At 44.2% G+C, this 21,209-nt stretch overlaps 1 protein-coding gene across 1 annotated transcript in view; it reads left to right on the top strand.

Moving 5' to 3' along the window:
* Positions 1–21,209, top strand: part of KIFAP3 (kinesin associated protein 3) — a 185,914-nt gene that overhangs the window by 80,750 nt on the left and 83,955 nt on the right. Inside the window, exon 11 of the mRNA XM_068240179.1 lies at positions 5,214–5,314. Within this exon, the coding sequence (XP_068096280.1) occupies positions 5,214–5,314 (101 nt within the window). The remainder of the gene's footprint in view (positions 1–5,213; positions 5,315–21,209) is intronic.

The raw sequence follows: 21,209 nt of genomic DNA, 5'->3' as shown, positions 1-21,209 counted from the left end.
AACTACTACCAATAACCACGAAATGGATAGAAAGAGTGCATTATCCTGAATGAACTTAAAAATAAAGGCTAGAACTTTTCAGGTATATTAATAAAAACAATCAGTGGGACAGTTAGCCCCCCCCCCCCCAATTTGGAATGGTAGCACAGCACCGACAATTTGCACCACGCATTATAGCCGCAGTGCGCCCCCCCCCCCAAAAAAAACGCCCTCAGACTCAGTATAGGTAGGTAGCCAGATATAGCTGCTCCCAGTATAGGATCTCATGTGTAGGTGCCCTCAATATAGGTAGCCGAGCATAGGTGCCCCCAGTATAGGAAGTCAGCTGTAGATCTCCCTCCATAGGTAGCCAGGTCTAGGTGCCTCCAGTATGGGTAGCCAGGTGTTGGTGCCCTCAGTATAGGTAGCCAGGAGTAATCCAATAATAATAATAATCCAAACATTTGTATAGCGCTTTTCTCCTGTTGGACTCAAAGCGCTCAAGAGCTGCCGCCACTGGGACGCGCTCAAGAGGCCACCCTGCAGTGTTGGGGAGTCTTGCCTTGAACTCCTTACTGAATAGGTACTTGACCTAGCCAGGAATCGAACCCTGGTCTCCCATGTCAAAGGCAGAGCCCTTAACCAGTACACTATACTGCCCTCAGTATAGGTAGCCAGCTATAGATGCCCCCAGTATAGGAAGTCCGGTGTAGGTGCCCTCAGTATAGGTAGCCAGCTATAGGTGCCCCCTTGAAAGCTGGCGCCCTGAGCGACCGCTCTGGTCGCTCAGGTCACAGGACGGCTATGTGTGCAGGGAACCGAATTCTCTGAGTCTGTGCAGGTAACCGAAGCCTCTGTGAGTCTGTGCATGGAACTGAAGTCTCTGAGTTTGTGCAGGGAACCAAAGTCTTTGCGAGTCTGTGCAGGGAACCAAAGTCGCTGTAATACTGTGCAGGGAACTATAATTACAGCTTGTAACAAAAGAGAGATAACGCCACACTTCTGCTGTACCGCTCAACGGGCTGCGGTCATTTACAGAACTTCAAAGGCAGCTGTGAAAATCTTTATGAATTAGCACACGCCGGTCTAAAATACCGAATGCGGTATTTTCCCTCCCGGTTTTTTTTTACTGCAAAGCCTTTTATGAATTGAGGCCACTGTCTTAAATTTTACTTCCTACCTTGAGAAGACCTCTGTAAATGTACTCAACCAATGACACAAACTATACAATATGATCTCTGCAAAAATATGGACTGGTGAAGGTTACTGGTGCCATGGTTGAAATCAAACATAACCTAAACATTTGTGATCTTTTAGGAAGCAGCTGGCTGAAATCTGGAATAATATTTGTTTTAATATAAGTGTAGTTAACATGCACCTGTCATCAATTTTACACAAGAAAAGTGACAACAGGCATCTTTAGCATAACAGATTAGATTTTAAGTGCATTATCAATAAGTATTCCAAAGATGTGCCAGGTATTTTAAACCCCAGCAGAACGCTGTCTGCATAGTCTGTTTAGAATGCGTGGCATGGTGTTTAGAGTGCCTGGAAGCTCTCTGGAATGCATCCTGTCCATCAAGGAACCTGTCACCAGTTTGTGTAAAACTGGTGAAAGCTGTGCTTTGAAGCGGAACTTACAGCATTTTTAATTTTAGATAGGGAGGAAGGGTTATTATCTCTATAACATTACATCCTTACCTTGAATGGAAAGATTTATGCAGACAACCTGTTGAGGTAACCTCAATCACATGGACTGGAGGTGAGTGGAAATACTCTCAACAGGGACTCGGTTATCAAGAAATGCAAGCAAAAAGCTACAAAAAGTATTTTTTATTGTTGTCATTGTCCCCTCTAGAAGATTCCTCCTCACAACCGCCAATGACCCCCAGTCACCATGCACTTTAATGGCAAATCATTTGTGATGTATTCGGGGCTAAAGCACCTGTCCTGCAAGTTTAAAACTTAATCCAGGAATTTACTCCTGTGGTGGCTGCAACTAGCTCAATACAAATTTTAGGCCGCCTGGAGAGTAGAAACAAAAGCTGGTCATAGCTGTAAATGTAAAGCGGTCACATGATTTTTCTTATATGTTCAATAGGTACTAAAATTATATATTTTTTTCTTTAAACAATAAAGTTGATTTAAAATAAACAGAGGCCTACTCCTCCATATGATACTATAAAACAAACTACTCATTGTGGACATCTTGAATAAATATACTGTACTTGTGATGCTATTGGAGTGATATAGCTGAGTAATGGCCTTACCCTATAAGTGCCTGATTTATAGCCACAGGAATACTTTATGCAAAAATTGTACAATCTCAATGATATTGTGGAATGTTTTACTTATACAGTATCTGTACATGGTGAATGTTTAAACCTGCAAAACATTCAATAAACATAGGCATTTACAAATACAGAGGATCCAAAGTGACATTTGTGTAGTAGAAAATAACTGCAGGGAACATTCTTAGTATAACCATCACATGCAACAGACACTGCAGAATAATTTATGATGACATTATTTAAGTTAGGAACAGCTGACCAACAGCGACTGGGAACATGTGTACTGTACATGAATCAGTGTACATTCAGTGTACATTCACTGATTCATGTAATTGAATCAGTTTTTTTTTAATATATTATCATTTTTATTGGATTTCTGAATCAAATGTTTAACATACGCACATAATGACATGAGGGGGCCTATTCCATCACCCATAAGATATATAGGCATTTATCTTACCTCTCTTTATAAAGATTGAATATTTTTATCATTCCTCTATGGGTGTAAATTCATTTTTTAAATGGTAATTTATCACCTATCCTCTTAATCCAGTTCTCAAGCATTGGTGGCGTGAGCACAAGCCATCTGCACGCCACATCTTGTTGTGCCATAAAGAGTGTTTCAGAAATGAATGTTCTCAGAGGGAAAGGAAGACCTTCATCTTGTACAGTATGCGTAGTATCGGGTCACTATTTATGGGTCATCCCATTTTGTCATGCAGGAATTCAGTGACCTGTGCCTAGAATCTGACTATAGACATTCCCATATATTTTGGAAAAAGTGATGTGGAAGAGGCTTCACATTTAGGGCAGGCGTCTGTAACATCTGGCTTGCACTTAATAAGTCTGACTAGCATTAAATAGGCATGGTACAACATATAGAGCTGCGTCATGCGTTCACAGACCCAAGGAGTGATTTCTTTGACGGCTTTAGCGCATCCTGATCAGCAATTTATATTCCATTAGTCTCTGATCTATTTCAAGAGGGGTCAGTGAGTTCCAATGCTTTGTGGGCCAGTAATTCTTTATATGCCAAGCCTATTAAATGATGGACAGGGCCACCTTTAATTAAAATAACCATAGGAGAGTCATACATAACTAGAGAAGTTTGAGGAAACTGTCTGAGAAAGGCATGTTGCAGTTATAGGTATCAGAATTCCTGCGTAGGTGGGAAGGTATAACTTTGCATAAGTGATTGCCAGCTTATCAACTGACCATCTATTACAATTTGTCTCAAAAATACCACTCCCCTACTAATCCAGTAATGGGAATCAGGAATCGTGAAAAGCTCCTGTAGAAGAGGGTTGCTCCATAAAGGGGTGTGGGCTTTATAACCACTTCTGTGGTATATTTTAGATGCACATTTCCAAACCTTGATTGCCTGGGACACTATGGCATTGTACATTTTACATTTGGACATGGATTGGCGCAGTACATCTAAGGCCATGTTCTTTTTTTTTTTAGTGGGTCGAAGTAATACCCTAATGCTGAGATTACCAACCGAGGGGACCTGGAACCAAGCAGCTGCTGCTTGCTGCAGTTGGGATGCTAGGTAGTACTTGTGGAATGTTGGGAAGGGCAATACCTCCTACTCCTGCTGCAACAAGTGTATCAGCTGAGTCTGCAGCTCCATCTGAAGAAGTGCTTCTTAAGTCCACAGGACCCAAATAAAGATATTGGGTATTGCAGGCTTAGTGCGAAGATGTTGCAGGGAGCAAATAGTGCCGTAGTCAGTCCACAAGCAGGAGAAGTGTCGCTTTGACATGCGTCTGCAGAGGGCTGGTATGTACAAGCATGAGAGCAGGTAGAGGATAGTACAATACCTGTGTTGATACTTTCCCTCAAGAAGTGTGCAGTTGAAGTCTGTACTGCTCCCCCATATTGCCCACTCCACAGCCACTGCAGCCCAGCAAAATACATGCCCACTATTCAAGGGACTCAGATTAAATTGTAATCTAGGGAATCACAAGGAGACGGTGTGACCATTAAACGTCATTACACTCCCAAAGTCACGGATTAGCAGGTTTAGCTTACCTTTAGGATAAGCTTCCAGCCGCCGCACAGTCTCCTGGGGATCTGTGAAAAAATGAGTACAGCTGTCTGCGACCATTCACAGCCTGGCAGTACATCATAGCATAGGGCGGGGCAGCATCATGGAGACCTCTCTTTACTCAATGAAATTGCACACACTGCTTTTGGACCTTGTCAGCTTCTCTGTGAAATCTTCAGGACGAGGGCCCTCCGCCTTTTCTTGCAGACCAACTATGCGGATGTAAGCTTGCCTATTGTGATTCTCCAGATTGTTTTGGCGTGCTCTTATCACTTTCAGTACACCTTGCGCATCTGTTATGGCTCGTTGTAAAGGCCACGTGCCATCCTCGGTAACCCGAGAGTGCAGTTGCTGTATATCTGATCGGAGAAGCAAAACCTCTGTCTTGACCTCCTCCAATTTGGTTGTGATGGTCGTGAGGCTGTTCTGGCAGCTCACTATAGCCTCCATGATCTGTTGTAGAGAAGGGCCTGCAGCTTCTTCATCAGAGGTATTGCCTCTGACATTTCCGGGATGTTAGCTGTCATGTGTTTCAACCTCTCAAGCTAAGTTCACCTACATAGAGAAAATGGATCTTTAGTTGCCTTTATAGAGATTTTAGCAGATGTCTGAGAGGTAACTCGCCTTCAGAGTGTCCTCACCCCATGGACCTCTGGCCACATCCCACTAAAATGATCTTGCACATGCACGAAAAAAATCCTCCAGGTGATTGTCTTCCTCTCAGGTTTTGCAAAATTTGGAAAGCTGAATCATCAAATATCCAACTACTGAGATTTTATACACTACCTTCCGTTACTGAAATTAAACGTTGTTGTAGTCCATGCCCGTTTTTAATTTGTTGATTAAAATTCTTAATAATTTGAAGATCAATCAAATATTGTTTTACATTACAGAGAATGAAAACTACAAGCAAATTGTCATGTGTATTCTTTATCACATAAGTATGGATGATCGATGTAAATCCATGTTTGCCTACACAGACTGCATTCCCCAGGTACAGTATGTAAACTTTTATCATCTTTGTCTGCTTTAGCAATTAAAAGTTGAGGCACAAATTTCATATACAACCATAAATCACCCATACTTACACTTTCACCTCTTCTTAGACATCAGGGATTAGGAAGAGGTCCTTGGCCATACTAAAGCCAGGTGGCTGTGCAAAGGAATGGTGTAGACCTTTCTACTTTTCTTTTGCAAAGCACCCCCTAATTTTATGGTGCTAGAGGGTGTGTAATATTCATAGGACTAACTGGCAAGTACAGAGGACAAGCAACTAATAAAACTTAAAGGGAAGCCAAACACTTTTTTTTTGCCTGTTTTATTTTCAAAGTCCCTTTTTTGACACACTCTAAAATTCACAGGCATGCACTGTGCTTTAAAAAATGTTTTATCACTGGCCTTGAAACTGAATGGCTGGTGGACATATGGGATAAATGTGGGCTGTCACCTGAGCAGTAAGATTGCTGAATGGGAAAACATGCACATACATACACTTTTTTGCCATTCATTTCAGTGGAGCTGGGCATGGTTCCTTGTATACTGAACAGCACAACAGCATACTCATTGTTTATACTGCAGCCATCATGATTGTGGCAGCACTGAGCTGAGAGATTTTAAAGTACAATCCCCATCCCTTAGTAAATTAATTTGATAGTGCATGGACCAGTTTATACTTGTTTGAATTTGTACAGACATATGCTTGCCTCTTATTGTGTGGAAATGCATCTTAGCTAAAAAAATGTAATGTATTTTTATTTTGCTATTTAAATTAAAGACTTAATACATGTACAAGGCGCATGAGCACCAAATATTCATTTTAATGAGTGTGAATAAGTGTGAAAGAGTCTTTAGGTCAATGACAGATAGGTACGCAAGTAACATTCCCATAGCATTGTATTCTAATGTCTACTGATGCAAAACTTTACACCTACTGAAGACCATGCTTTCTGCTAGCTGTTATTACACTACAAATAAATTGGTGTAAAGAATATCTTAATGCAAGGTAGAGGATGTCAGCACTCAATGTAAAGCTATAGATTAGCCAGATGTGTGGATCATACTGATGAACCTCCACCATCTGTGGTGACCTATTGCAGCGTGCTGCTGTGATCGTGCTCAGAGAACTCAGAGTTGCACCAAAGAGGTGGGGACGGCACTGCTGGCGGATACAGTAATACTCAATACAATACAAAATACTCGTCTGTTCCAGTGGTGGGTCGAGGGGGTTAGAGACGTGTGGGTTCCTGGCGATGATCGGTGCAGCTTACCACTTTTTCGTGTCATCATTGGACACTTGTTCATACCCACCATGTCCACCCCAGTGCACCCACCTATATAAACTAAACATATCAAGCATGGGCCACAGTAAACAAGGAATACAAAAACTGTTTATTAATGACAGATCAATTCTCAATAAAATATACACACCATATACAATATAGCTAATGCCAATCTATAAATACACATAACAAAAGCATGAGCCTGGCAGACTACCTCATTAGCCAGATGCCTATTCTATAAATGCTCAGCTAACATTTATTCATATTGAATATGAGTAAAACTTCTCTTGCCAGAGATTAAATGTAAACCCATCTCATTAATCCGCGCATTCACGCCACAAAAAGTGCACCATTCCTTTAAACAGTCCAAGATTGGGGGCCCCTCTTATATGATGTTGGTATCCAATGATGACAAAGGACTCCATATTTTCAAAAACACGGCAGCTGCCGTATATTCATATCAGATTCAGCCGTAGTGTGTTCTGTCCTTAGATCAATAGAGTATTGGAATGAGCTCACCCAAACTTGAATGTTAACAGTCCGCTTTACCCGTCCTGGTCTTGCTGAATATGGCTTTCTCACGGCCGGTCCTAGTCACCCTGTGCGGGTTGCGGCTTGTCAGTAGCTGCCAGACCGCTGGAGCGGGATGCGATGGTACGCCAGTGCACGTGGCAAAGAACGCTGCTTGAGCTGACAGCTGGTCGAGGCTCCGCCCACCTACGCATTTCGAACCACCCAGGTTCTTATTCAGGGTGTGGCTGCAGCAGATCAATGCACTCCTTATCACTCCTAATGTCCCGCCCATCACTTCATACTCTGTGTTGCATCATTGCTTACACACGAGGAGGAGGGGAGACAAACATCGTGTACAGGTCAGCCCAGTCCAACCACTGAGACAGCGTAGCTTAATCCACCAGTTTACGGAAGCATAAAAGAGCGATCAGCTGAGGCAGCAGGCCACTTCTACTTGAAAGAGTTAAACGCAGGTCATAAATCCACACTGATACTATATAAATTGCGCAATATCTCAATCCAGTGTTTCTCTTATAATGAATTGTCATCTTTATGCCCATATAACACTTGTACAATGCCCCAAAATAGTTCCAACATATGTATCTCCAACAAATCCTATCAATTCCTGGAGTATCGGATGTATCGGGCCAAAGGGAGTTAATGTATTAACCAAAATTTTAGTCCAATTTAGCATCCAAAAAGGCCATCCATGGACATAGTGCACTAGTGTAAGGCAGGCATGGTAACACATAACTACACAACCACTGAGGATCCATTCACACCACCATTCCACAGGGACCCCTCATAAAATGCTGGCATATTTAATGCAAATTATCCATATCTTGCCACCTTCAAAAATGGGGACAGATCCAATTTGGCATTGAGACCATGGGGTTTTACTATATTCATTTGAATATCCACATTGATTCCTTACAGAGAAGCACCTTATCAAAATCACCCATTCGATTCCACATATTTAATCTATAAATTCCTCTGACTGTAGTTCCCATTAAACGATTTGCATGGTATTCCCTATAATGTTCAGCAATATTGGTTTGTCCTTTACCTCCTGCAATAATAGTAAAATGTTCTAATACCCGCTCTTTCAATGCCTGCTTGGTCTTCCCCACATATTTTAGGTGGCAAGGGCATTCAATCAAATACAATTTTTTTTTCCAGTGTCACAATTTATAAAGGCTCTAATATTATATGGGGTCTTCCCTGAACTGTCTTGAAATGTTTTGGTCTTATCCACAAATGGACATAACTTACACTTGCCACATCTATACATAAGAAGGGAGGGAGAGAGCGTACCGATAGTGCATTAACTTTTAAATACAGATTCACGCTATTAATATTACACTCACAGTTATGTAGTATTAGTTGCGCCTTGCTTTGGACCCAGCAGGTCTCCTCGGACTGTAACAGCCTGGCCAGGGCTGGCAGTGTAGTTGGAACCAAGGGGAGAGAGTCTGTCTGGCGGGGAGTGCAGCGCAGAATGCCGTGTGACGTCACTACCGGTTTTGGTGCTTAGCCTTGTGGCTAACCGGTAGTGATGTCAGATGGCATTCTGCGCAGCGCTCCCCGCCAGACAGATGCTCTCCTCTTGGTTCCAACTACACTGCCAGCCCTGGCTAGGCTGTTACAGTCCGAGGAGACCTGCTGGGGGCCAAAGCAAGGCGCAACTAATACTACATAACTGTGAGTGTAATATTAATAGCGTGAATCTGTATTTAAAAGTTAATGCACTATCGGCACGCTCTCTCCCTCCCTTCTTGTGGTTTTCTGACAGTTACTGGCACCACCCAGTTTGAGAGCTGCATCGAGTTTCTAGTGCATAGTTCAAAGAGCCATTAGTGTTTTTTTGAGCGCAATTTGTTTTGATCCTTTTTTCACATCTATACATGCCCTGTGGTATTCGCTCTTGTAGCCATGTGTTGGGTTTTGCCTTTAATTTGCTGTGCAACAACCGGTCACTGAGATTGGGGACCCATCTCGCAGTCAGCAGAGGTCTCTGGACGCAGTCAAAATTGGTCAAAAGATCTTGCAACGATCTCAGTGGGCACCATAATGCGTGATTAATTGCGTATAGCCCTATCCATCCTCCTACCCACCACCTCTCAGAGCTGAGAGATAATGGCGGTCCAACACCCATGCCTTCTTCAATGCCTTTCGTAAAACTGAATGTGAATATCCACTTTGGTTCCCTCAATTTTCAGCATTAGGTCCAGGAAATAAATCTCCTGACCAAATGTATAGGTACGTTGTATGTTCGTATCATTCAGTTTCACAATAAACGCTTACAGCTTATCAGTTGTGCCATTCCACACTAATAAGGCATCGTCTATATAATGTATCCAGAGGGCGACGTGTGCCCTGAACTCTGGGCTGGGAAACACATCCTCTCTTCCCACAAACCCAGGTGGAAACATGCACACGCCGCCCCCATAGATGTCCCCCGAATGTGTCGGTAAAAACGACTCTGGAATGCAGAACAATTTAAACACAAAATCAATTCCATAGACTCCACAATAAAGGCATTGTGAAGAATTGCTCCACGATGACGTTCATCCAGGAAGTTTTACACATAGGAAACGAGCACTACAATAATGTTAAACAAGATTTCTTATCTGCAGGGCTCATACAAAGAACTATATCAACCAAAAAAAATAATTTACCCTCTAGAGATTTAAACCTGATAATGTATCCAGAATAATGATCCAGATGCGTATATCCAAAAATAACAACTTTATTTTACTACAAGATCACATACATTAAAATCCATAAAACATCCCCATATATCCTACAATGTGTGGATCACCAGTCAAATATACCAATATAAATATAAGTATGATTGTTAGTATAACTCTATACATAACTATATAACTATATATATATAACTCAGCTCCTAATCAGACAATAAACACCTAGTGCTAAAATTAATGTTTGGGCACCTGAGTGCCTGACAAGTGTTCAGTGTCTAATTATAGCCATCACACATCTTGTGCAATATATAAACTCATAAAATGTGATACAAAGCCATCATTGCATATCTCCACAACAGTGCAAAAAGCATTAATGTGCAAAAACACCCTACTTGGACCGTGGACTGTAGTCCACACCCAGAAAAACCGGGATATGTGTCACAGTCCACAATCCATCTACAATACAAATGAACAGACCGTATATAAAGTGCATGAAAAATGGTGACACAGCTCACTCTGCTGTGCAATTGCTACACAAAGACATAAAGTGCATATAGTGCTTTTAAAACAACCTGAAAAGGTGCTTACATGTTGTTTGGTGGATCTGGCGTGGGGATTACTGCCTAATTACTTGGGGATTACCGCCTTCATCCAGGAAGAACGACATTGCCCGGAGCCCCTCCTCACGTGAGATAGAAGTGTACAAGGATTTAATATCAACTCCCAGGTGGAGAGACCCCAGTGGTGCCACAAATACAGATAGAACCCCCAGTACATCTCGAGTGTCTTGTACATAAGAGGGAAGAGACTGAAGCAATGGTTTCAATTTCTCATCTATCAATTGTCCTAAACTTTGAGTAGGGCTACCCACTGCAGAAACGATGGGTTGTCCTGGTGGTTTGATTGCACATTTCTGTAATTTTGGCAACGTATACAAAGTAGGTATATTATATGTAACAACTCAACTTCCAAATAATCATATTCCTGCTTAGTTATTAACATATTTTCCGGCGTATAAGATGACTGGGTGTATAAGATGACTCCCCAACTTTTCCATTTAAAATGTAGAGTTTAAGATATACTTGCCGTATAAGACGCACAACGCATAACAGATAACAAAAAAAAAATCATATACTGGTGCTATGTATGAACAGATACTGGTGCTATGTATGAACAGATACTGGTGCTGTACTGTATGTGGTACCTAGTATATTACAGTATATAGGCAATTGACTGGTTGGATTGGTCAACTCTCCCTAAGCGGATTGGTCAGCTCTCTGTGTCTTCCTGTTTATCAGAGCGGTATGGAAGAATTGATTGCGCTGTGCCCATAAATCATACACCTCTTTCACCTGTCTGGTACACCCTTGTATCCTATTTACCTCCTTCTCTGCCTCTCAGAACTCGCACATGTGCGGTTGCGCCGCTTCACTAAAGTCCTCAGCAGCAAGATCTGAGAGTCGGTAACATTATAGCGCGTATCCCCCGGCATCAATGACACTCAGCATATAAGACGACCCCTGACTTTTCAGATGATTTTTAAGGGTTAAAAAGTAGTCTTATACGCCATAATATACAGTACTTCTCTTAATAATCCTTCATCTAACAATTCATTAACACATTCTGCAATTATTGGAAAAGGATTTCTCTCCAATCTTTCATATGTTTCTCGGTCATTCAACTGACGCATGATTTCCTCTTTATAGTCATCCTCATCCTGGAGGACCACGTTACCTCCCTTATCACTCGGCTTAATGACTATTTTGGGGGCCTTAGTCAATTTGTCTAAAGCCATTAACTCTTTTGGGGTTTACTTATGTTCACAGGCCCGTAGACGCAAATTCACTTTTCACAGTTTTTTCGAATGTCTCCAAGAATACCTATACGTTACAATTTTTGGATATAGAGGGCATAACTTAAAGGGAACCTTAACTGTAAAAAAAAAAAAAGAGTTTTACTTACCTGGGGCATCTACCAGCCCCCTGCAGCCATCCTGTGCCCTCGCAGTCACTCATGGCTCCTCTGGTCCCCCGCTGCCAGTTAGTTTCGTTTTTGCCGACTGGGAGTCAGCCGGCCGCCATGTGTACATTTTTACGCATCCCTGCTAGTGCAGGAAACTATTGCAGACATCAACAAGTACATTTTTACGTGTTATGGGTGTAATGCGTAACATTTTACGTATTACACCAGTCACGCGTAAAAATGTACTTGTTAACCACTTGAGAACCGCCCCCAGCCGATGGGCGGCGGCAAAGACTGGGCCTAAACTACCGCAATACGCTCATCGGCGGGGGCGGCATCAGAGGTGGCTGTGCGGCGATCGCGTCAATAATGACGCGATCTGCCGCCGGTAATAGGCTCCGCCCACCCTGCTCGGAAACCCGCCGGCCAATCAGCAGCGCCGGCGGGTTTTAAACTGCGCGATCCGGCCAATCAGAGAGTATAATACACTTTGTTATTGTAACAAAGTGTATTATACTGGCTGCCTTCTCCGCTGATGGTCACTCCTCGTGCGACCATCAGAGAGGACAGGCAGCCCACAGATAAGTAAAAAAAAAAAACACACTTTCACCGACACAGACCCCCCGATCGCCCACCCCAGCCCTTAGAACCCCCCCTGACCACCCCAGCACACCACTGTTTGCACCCAAGCACCCACCTCAAAACCCATCAATCACTCCCTGTCACTATCTAGCGACGCTATTCCCTAGGTTAGGTCCCTAACTGCCCCCTAGGGTCCTCTGATCACCCCCCCTACCCTCAGATCCCCCCAGACCACCCCCCTGTATACTGTATACATTTGTATACAGCTGCCTTACCCACTGATCACCTGTCTATCACCTGCCTATCACCTCTTGTCACCACCACCCATCAGAGCAGACCCTAAACTGTCCCTTGGGGGCACCTGATCACCCACCCAGACCCTCCGATTGCCCTCAGGCCCCCCCTCCTGATAACCTCCCCAGTGCATTGTTAACATCTATTCTCCCCTGTAATCCCTCACTGATCTCCTATCGTCACCCCCTGTGCCTGCCACCCACCAGATCAGGACCCAGTCTGCCCCGTGCGGGCACCTAATCAACCCCCCACACCCTCAGATCGCCCTCAGACCCCCCCCCCCCCCCCCCCCCCAATCACCTTCCCAGTGCATTGTATTTGATTGTGCTGTAATTGTATTTGATTGTGCTGACATTCAATTTGATTGTGCTGACATTCTGTTTGATTGTGCTGACATTCTGTTTGATTGTGCTGTAATTGTATTTGATTGTCCCGTGATTGGTTGTGATTGCCCTGTGATTGGCCAGTGATTGGCTTTGATTGGCCAGTGATTGGCTTTGATTGGCCTGTGATTGGCTTTCATTGTCCCATGATCAGCTTTGATTGTCCCGTGATCGGCTAGGATTGTGCCGTGATTGGTTTGATTGCACTGTGATTCGCTTTGAATGGCCTGTGATTGGCTTTGATTGTCTCGTGAATTGAGTGCCCTGTGATTGGCCTGCGATTGCCCTGTGATTGTTTCTGATTGCCTCTGATTCCCCACTCGCCACCACCCCCCTGTCACTATCCTAGTGATCTAAAAACAGTGATCAGTGAAAACTGTCATTTTTTTAGTATCACTAGTGTTAGCAGTTAGGCCAGTTAGCTAGGCCCCTTTGTAAGTGTCAGTTAGTGCTCAGCCCACTGCACCACAGTCACTAATTAGCATCATCACTGTCGCTAATCAACATTGGTACTATATAGTATCTGTAAGTGATCATTACTGATCGCAGTCAGATCTATTAGGGTCACTAGGATCCACAAAAAAACAGTGTTTGCCCGATCAGGCCTGATCGTTCGCCTGCACTTGCGTTCAGCCCGCCCCACCGCAGTGACAGAAATTTTTTTTTCTGATCACTGCAAAAAACACTGTACAATAGCTGTGGCACTGTAAACATCAGTTTTGATTTTTTTTATTTTTTTTTATCAAAACTCAGTGACCTTTCTACCTCTCAAATAGCTTTCTACCTCTCAAATACTCCCTTTTGCTAGGTAGGTGCTCTTTTTTACTGGGTAGTCTCAGAGGAATACCCCCTAAATTTAGCAGTCCACCATGGCAAGACAGGGGTATTCCGATGATGAGGTTCTCAGGTACATGGCCCAGTCGGATGAGGACGATTGGGACGCCTCATTCGACGAATCTTCCGGGTCAGAGTTTGAACCTGAATTGAGCAGTGGCTCACTGACCGATAGTGATGACGAGGTTGAGGTCCCGGCTAGAGCCAGGCATACCACACCCCATGTTGTTGGACCGCAGGTGGCGCAGGATCGGCCTCAAGGGCAGCAGAGTGGTGTTCGTGCTGGTCTGAGATTTCATGGTGGGGCAGGCACCAGCAGCACAACATCTCCTGGACCTAGAACCAGTACTTCCGTAGACCCTGGTGAAGTGGCGAGCACCAGCATGGAAGTTGAAACTGGTTCGGTGGCACGTGCAGTAAGATCCCAGTCGCAGCCACCAAGAAGACGGGCCCGTACTACCCCTAGTTTACCAGAGGTGCTGGCAAACCCAAATTGGCAATCCCCTTATTCCGCCACACCCGTACTTTCCCCTTTCACCGCCCAGTCTGGAGTCCAGGTGGAGAGAGATAATCTAGGATCGGCCCTAGACTTTTTCTATCTGTTCTTCACCCAGGATCTCTTAGACTTAATTGTGGCAGAGACCAACCGTAAGGCCACACAATATATAACCGCCAATCCGGAAAAGTTCCTTGCCCAGCCTTTTCGGTGGAAACCAGTCCAAGTTCCACCTTCTCCTTCACACGGGACTAGCAAAGCAGAATGTGTTGCGGTCTTATTGGTCTACGGACCCAGGATATCATGTTCCCCTGTACTCTGCTGCCATGTCCAGGACATGATTTGAGAACATCCTGCGCTTCCTGCACTTCAGTAACAACGAAACCTGTCATCGAAATGACCACCCTGCTTTTGACCGGCTCCACAAAATTCGACCCCTTATAGACCACCTGTCATCCAGATTTGCAGATGCTTATACCCCTGACCAGGACATCTGCGTAGACGAGTCCCTCATACGTTTTACCGGGCGCCTTCGCATCAAACAGTACATCCCAAGCAAGCGCGCCCGGTATGGGGGGAAACTGTATAAGTTCTGTGAAAGGGCCACAGGCTATACATCTTATTTTAGGGTCTATGAGGGAAAAGACTCAAAATTGGAGCCGGTCGGATGCCTACCTGGGGAGGAGTGGAAAGGTTGTGTGGGACTTGGTGTCACCCTTGTTCTAGAAGGGGTACCATCTTTTTGTGGACAATTATTACACAAGTGTGGCCCTCTTTCAGCACTTAAAAATAGAAAAAATCCGATGCTGTGGCACCGTGCGGCCTAGTCGCCGGGGCTTCCCCCAACGGTTCATTACCACCAGACTTGAACGGGGGCAGAGGGCCGCCTTGTGTGCTGACGGCCTGCTCACGGTGAAATGGAAGGACAAGAGGGAGGTTTACTTCCTGTCCACCATTCACGCAGACACGACAGTTGAAATTCAACGGCGAACTGAGGTCATTGAAAAACCCCTTGTCGTCCACGAGTATAATACTAACATGGGAGGGGTGGACTTCAATGACCAGAGGTTAGCGCCCTATTTAGTTGCCCAAAAAACAAGACGCTGGTATAAAAAAGTGTCTTTTTACCTCATTCAATTGGCAATTTACAACAGCTTTGTTCTCTACAGTAAGGCTGGGAGAACTGGATCGTTTATTCAATTTCATAAACAGATCGTGATAGAACTCCTGTATCCAGGAGGTGCCGTGGCCCAACCCCAAGATGCAACTAGCCGGCTGCATGGAAGGCATTACGCCTATCCAATTCCGAGTACCCCAGGTCACCGAATCCGAAGAAAACGTTGTCGTGTCTACAGCAGGGCTTGAATAAGGCGTGACACCACTGTTTATTGTCCCACCTGTCCTGACCAGCCTGGCCTATGCCTAGGGGAGTGTTTTGAGAGGTACCACGAGCAGGTACACTATTAGAGAGTAGGGAACTCCAGACACAGCGGTAGGCACACAAGGGTCTCTCAGTGCTATTTCACACTGCTGCGAAGCATTAGGGCAAAATGCCTAGCGAAAGTCACACTTTGCGGTCCCCCCCTACGCCGGAAGTGCTTGACTCAACGCTAGTGCATGCCTACGTTACTGCGTGGCTTATGTGGCAATATCGATCGGCCCGGAAGTCATGTTAGTCTATGGCGACGCAATTCATTACTAGGCCGAATGCTACTCTTGTGGTATTGCCTGAAGGTTTGTTTTGGACGATACGGTGCGGCGGGCTCGACCCACCGGATATGTCAATATGCAGTGTGAAACCAAACATCGGGTTTCCAGAGACCCTAATACACAGGGCTACCAGAAACCTCTCCTTTCACTTGGGACAAATTGCGTAGTGTACTTCGCCACAACTCTGTGCGATTTGCACTTCGCACATTTTCCCATGGGGGAGGAGAGGTTTGTCCTTGGGAGGTAAGTTAAAAAAAAAAAACAAAAACAAAAAAAACAGGTAAGCAAAAAAGTTAATGTTTGGTTCACAATGTTACGTTTTTGATTAAAAAAGTTCAAAGTTTATTAATGTTAATGAAGTAATTGCTTTGCTGCTTGCTTGTTTTTTGGGTTTTTTTGTATTTTTTTTCTCTTTTTCCATCCATTAACCTTCCAGGTGGACCGAGTGAACGACTAACCAGCTGCAGCACTGATGGTGCATCCTGACAGAACATTGCGCGTCTGTCAGGTTACACAAAATCGGTGCATGCAGCACTGCAGGACGAGATTTCTCCTCCGCAGTCAAAAAGATACGTTTGCCGAGGCATATGGGCCGAGGAGCGGTGTTGGGGTTCATACGCTTTAGCAAGCACTTTGTATCAAAAAAGAACTCTGGCAATGATTTGTTCATCCACATCGATCGGTGTGAATGGATAAATCAGGTTTGCCAGGGCATACGAGCTGGTGGGTTTGGATTTTTGGGGCGGCAGCTCCTATGTCCTGGCAGACGCCTTCCCCTCTTTTTCTTTTCTTTTTTTCACATTTTTTTGGCAGATATTTTTTCATCCACATTGATTGATTGATTGTTTGACGTTCATTTTTCCTTCCAGCCCAGAGTGCATTACCCTTATGCCCAATATAAGGAGTATAGAAGAAACTCCTAATACTGGCCATACATGTAATGATTGCAGAGACCCTAAAATGCCAGAACAGACCCCACGAATGATGCCATTTTGGAAAGAGGACACCCCAAAGTATTCCGTTAGGTGCATGGTGAGTTCATAGAAAATTTTAATTTTTATCACAAGTTAGCAGAAATTGTGGTTTTCTTTTTTTTTTTCACAAAATGTCATTTTCCTCTAACTTGTGACAAAAAAATAAAATTTTCTATGAACTCACCATGGCCATCATGGAATACCTTAGCTTGTATTCTTTCCAAAATGTGGTCATTTGTGTGGTTGGTTAACTGTCCTGGCAAGTGGGGGGGGGTGCTAAATTGTAAGCACCCCTGCAAAGCCTGAAGGTGCTCATTGGACTTTGGGCCCCTTAGCACAGTTAGGGTGCAAAAAAGTGCCACACATGTGGTATTGCCGTACTCAGTAGAAGTAGTATAATGTGTTTTGTGGTGTATTTTTACATATACCCATGCTGGGTGGGAGAAATATCTCTGTAAATGACAATTTTTTTATTTTTTTTACACACAATTGTCCATTTACAGAGATATTTCTCCCACCCAGCATGGGTATGTGTAAAAATACACCCCAAAACACATTAAACTACTTCTCCTGAGTGCGGCGATACCACATGTGTCGCACTTTTTTGTACCCTAACTGCACTAAGGGGCCCAAAGTTCAATGAGTACCTTCAGGATTTCACAGGTCATTTTGAGAAATTTTGTTTCAAGACTACTCCTCACGGTTTAGGGCCCCTAAAATGCCAGGACAGTATAGGAACCCCACAAATGACCCCGTTTTAGAAAGAAGACACCCCAAGGTATTCCGTTAGGAGTACGGTGAGTTCATAGAAGATTTTATTGATTTTTTTCACAAAGTGTCATTTTCCGCTAACTTGTGACAAAAAATAAAATCTTCTATGAACTCCCCATACTACTAACGGAATACCTTGGGGTGTCTTCTTTCTAAAATGGGGTAATTTGTGGGGTTCCTATACAGTGTTGCCAACCGCCCGTAAATTTACGGGCAGCCCGTAATTTTTTATACAAATTACACTGCCCGTGAATTCCGTAAGGAATTCAGCAGCGTCCGTAAAAGGGCGGCCTATTGGCCGCCCGCTCTGTTGCAGGAGGACAGCAGCGCAGTGGAGGGAGAGCTGTGGGCAGCGGTGGAGAAGGGGGGCAATCTTCCCCCCCCCCCCTTCTCTCACCTTCGTGCTCTCCCTCCCTCGCTGACTGTCCCCCTCCTGATCTGTCTGGCAGTGGCGTTTGGCAGCGGGCGGGACTTACCTTCCGTCTCGCTCCTGCGCCGGAAGTTCTGCTGCTCTGGTCTGGACCAGACCAGAGTAGCGGCATATCATCCCGCGCAGGCGACGAGAGAAGACGCAGGTAAGTTCCGCTCGCTGCCGCCTGCCACTGCCAGCCACTCATTCACACACATATAACCCTGGCTACATCTACTGGGCACATATACATCTGGCTACATCTACTGGGCACATATATACCTCTGGCTACATCTACTGGGCACATATATACCTCTGGCTACATCTACTGGGCACATATACATCTGGCTACATCTACTGGGCACATATACATCTGGCTACATCTACTGGGCACATATAACCCTGGCTACATCTACTGGGCACATATAACCCTGGCTACATCTACTGGGCACATATAACCCTGGCTACATCTACTGGGCACATATAACCCTGGCTACATCTACTGGGCACATATAACCCTGGCTACATCTACTGGGCACATATAACCCTGACTACATCTACTGGGCACATATAACCCTGGCTACATCTACTGGGCACATATACCTCTGGCTACATCTACTGGGGACATATAACCCTGGCTAAATCTACTGGGCACATATACCTCTGGCTACATCTACTGGGCACATATAACCCTGGCTACATCTACTGGTCACATATACCTCTGGCTACATCTACTGGGCACATATACCTCTGGCTACATATACTGGGCACATATATCTGCTGGCTACATATACTGAGGACACTGGCTGTTTGCCATTATGTGCATTTACTGGTGAAAAGCTGTCTCTTATGTGCATTTACTGGTGAAAAGCTGTCTCTTATGTGCATTTACTAGTGAAAAGCTGTCTCTTATTATGTGCATTTACTGGTGCAAAGCTGTCTCTTATTATGTGCATTTACTGGTGAAAAGCTGTCTCTTATGTTTATTTACTGGTGAAAAGCTGTCTCTCATTACGTGCATTTACTGGTGAAAAGCTGTCTCTCATTATGTGCATTTACTGGTGAAAAGCTGTCTCATTACGTGCATTTACTGGTGAAAAGCTGTCTGTCATTACGTGCATTTACTGGTGAAAGGCGGTCTCTTATGTGCATTTACTGGTGAAAAGCTGTCTGTCATTACGTGCATTTACTGGTGAAAGGCTGTCTCTTATGTGCATTTACTGGTGAAACTCTGTCTCTCATTATGTGCATTTACTTGCCATGCCCACTTTAGTCGCCGCAAATTTCCTTGAATATGTTGCCCCCTACCCATTTGACTGCCCTCTCATATGTGCCAGTCTAGAACCAGCCCTGTACCCCTGCCTACATATACTGGGCACATATACCCCTGGCTACCTGTTCTGGGGACATCTCTCCCCCCGGCTACCTGTTCTGGGGACATCTATACCCCTGGCCACCTATTCTGGGGACACCTATAGACCTGGGGCTACCTATTTTTGGGGAACCACTGCTGTCAGATTAAATGTATTTTGGGGAACTGCTGCCAGATTATGTGTATGTTGGGGGAATCGCTTCGCTGCTGCCAGATTACATCTTTTTTTTAGGAACCACTGCCATATTATCTGTATTTTGGAAGAACCTCTGACAGATTACGTGGATTTTTGTTGAAATGCTGTAAGATTACATGTATTTTGGGGGAAGAGTTGGAAACACTATGGCAGAGCTCAAACTTCCCTGGCAGACCTTTCACAGCAATATTAAAATCATGTATATTTGGCCCCACCCATGACCACGCCCACATTCTGTTGCGTGGCTACGCTCATCTTTCGGCGCGCCGCGCGTAGCAGGGGGTTTTGTCAGTAAGAAAAAACTTTTGTCAGTAAATTTTAAGGTATTTGTCAGTAAAAAATAACGTGAAAGGTTGGCAACACTGTTCCTATACTGTCCTGGCATTTTAGGGGCCCTAAACTGTGAGGAGTAGTCTTGAAACAAAATTTCGCAAAATGACCTGTGAAATCCTAAAGGTACTCATTGGACTTTGGGCCCCTTAGCGCAGTAAGGGTGCAAAAAAGTGCCACACGTGTGGTATCGCCATACTCAGGAGAAGTAGTATAATGTGTTTTGGGGTGTATTTTTACACATACCCATGCTGGGTGGGAGAAATATCTCTGAAAATGGACAATTGTGTGTAAAAAAAAAGCAGAGATATTTCTCCCACCCAGCATGGGTATGTGTAAAAATACACCACAAAACACATTAAACTACTTCTCCTGAGTGCGGCGATACCCCATGTGTGGCACTTTTTTGCACCCTAACTGCGCTAAGGGGCCCAGAGTCCAATGAGTACCTTTAGGATTTCACAGGTCATTTTGAGAAATTTTGTTTCAAGACTACTCCTCGCGGTTTAGGGCCCCTAAAATGCCAGGACAGTATAGGAACCCCACAAATTACCCCGTTTTAGAAAGAAGACACCCCAAGGTATTCCATTAGTAGTACGGTGAGTTCATAGAAGATTTTATTTTTTGTCACGAGTTAGCGGAAATTGATTTTTATTGTTTTTTTTCACAGTGTCATTTTCCGCTAACTTGTGACAAAAAATAAAATCTTCTATGAACTCACCGTACTCCTAACGGAATACCTTTGGGTGTCTTCTTTCTAAAATGGGGTCATTTGTGAGGTTCCTATACTGTCCTGGAATTTTAGGGACCCTAAACCGTGAGGAGTGGTCTTGAAAACAAATGTCTCAAAATGACCGTTGAAATCCTAAAGGTACTCATTGGACTTTGGGCCCTTTAGCGCAGTTAGGGTGCAAAAAAAGTGCCACACGTGGTATCGCCGTACTCAGGAGAAGTAGTATAATGTGCTTTGGGGTGTATTTTTACACATACCCATGCTGGGTGGGAGAAATCTCTCAGTAAATGGACAATTGTGTGTAAAAAAAAAATCAAAAGATTGTCATTTACAGAGATATTTCTCC

The sequence above is a fragment of the Hyperolius riggenbachi genome, chromosome 6 (genome assembly GCF_040937935.1).
Source record: "Hyperolius riggenbachi isolate aHypRig1 chromosome 6, aHypRig1.pri, whole genome shotgun sequence".
In the NCBI taxonomy this organism is placed as follows: domain Eukaryota; kingdom Metazoa; phylum Chordata; class Amphibia; order Anura; family Hyperoliidae; genus Hyperolius; species Hyperolius riggenbachi.
This window is presented reverse-complemented; position numbering and strand designations above follow the sequence as displayed.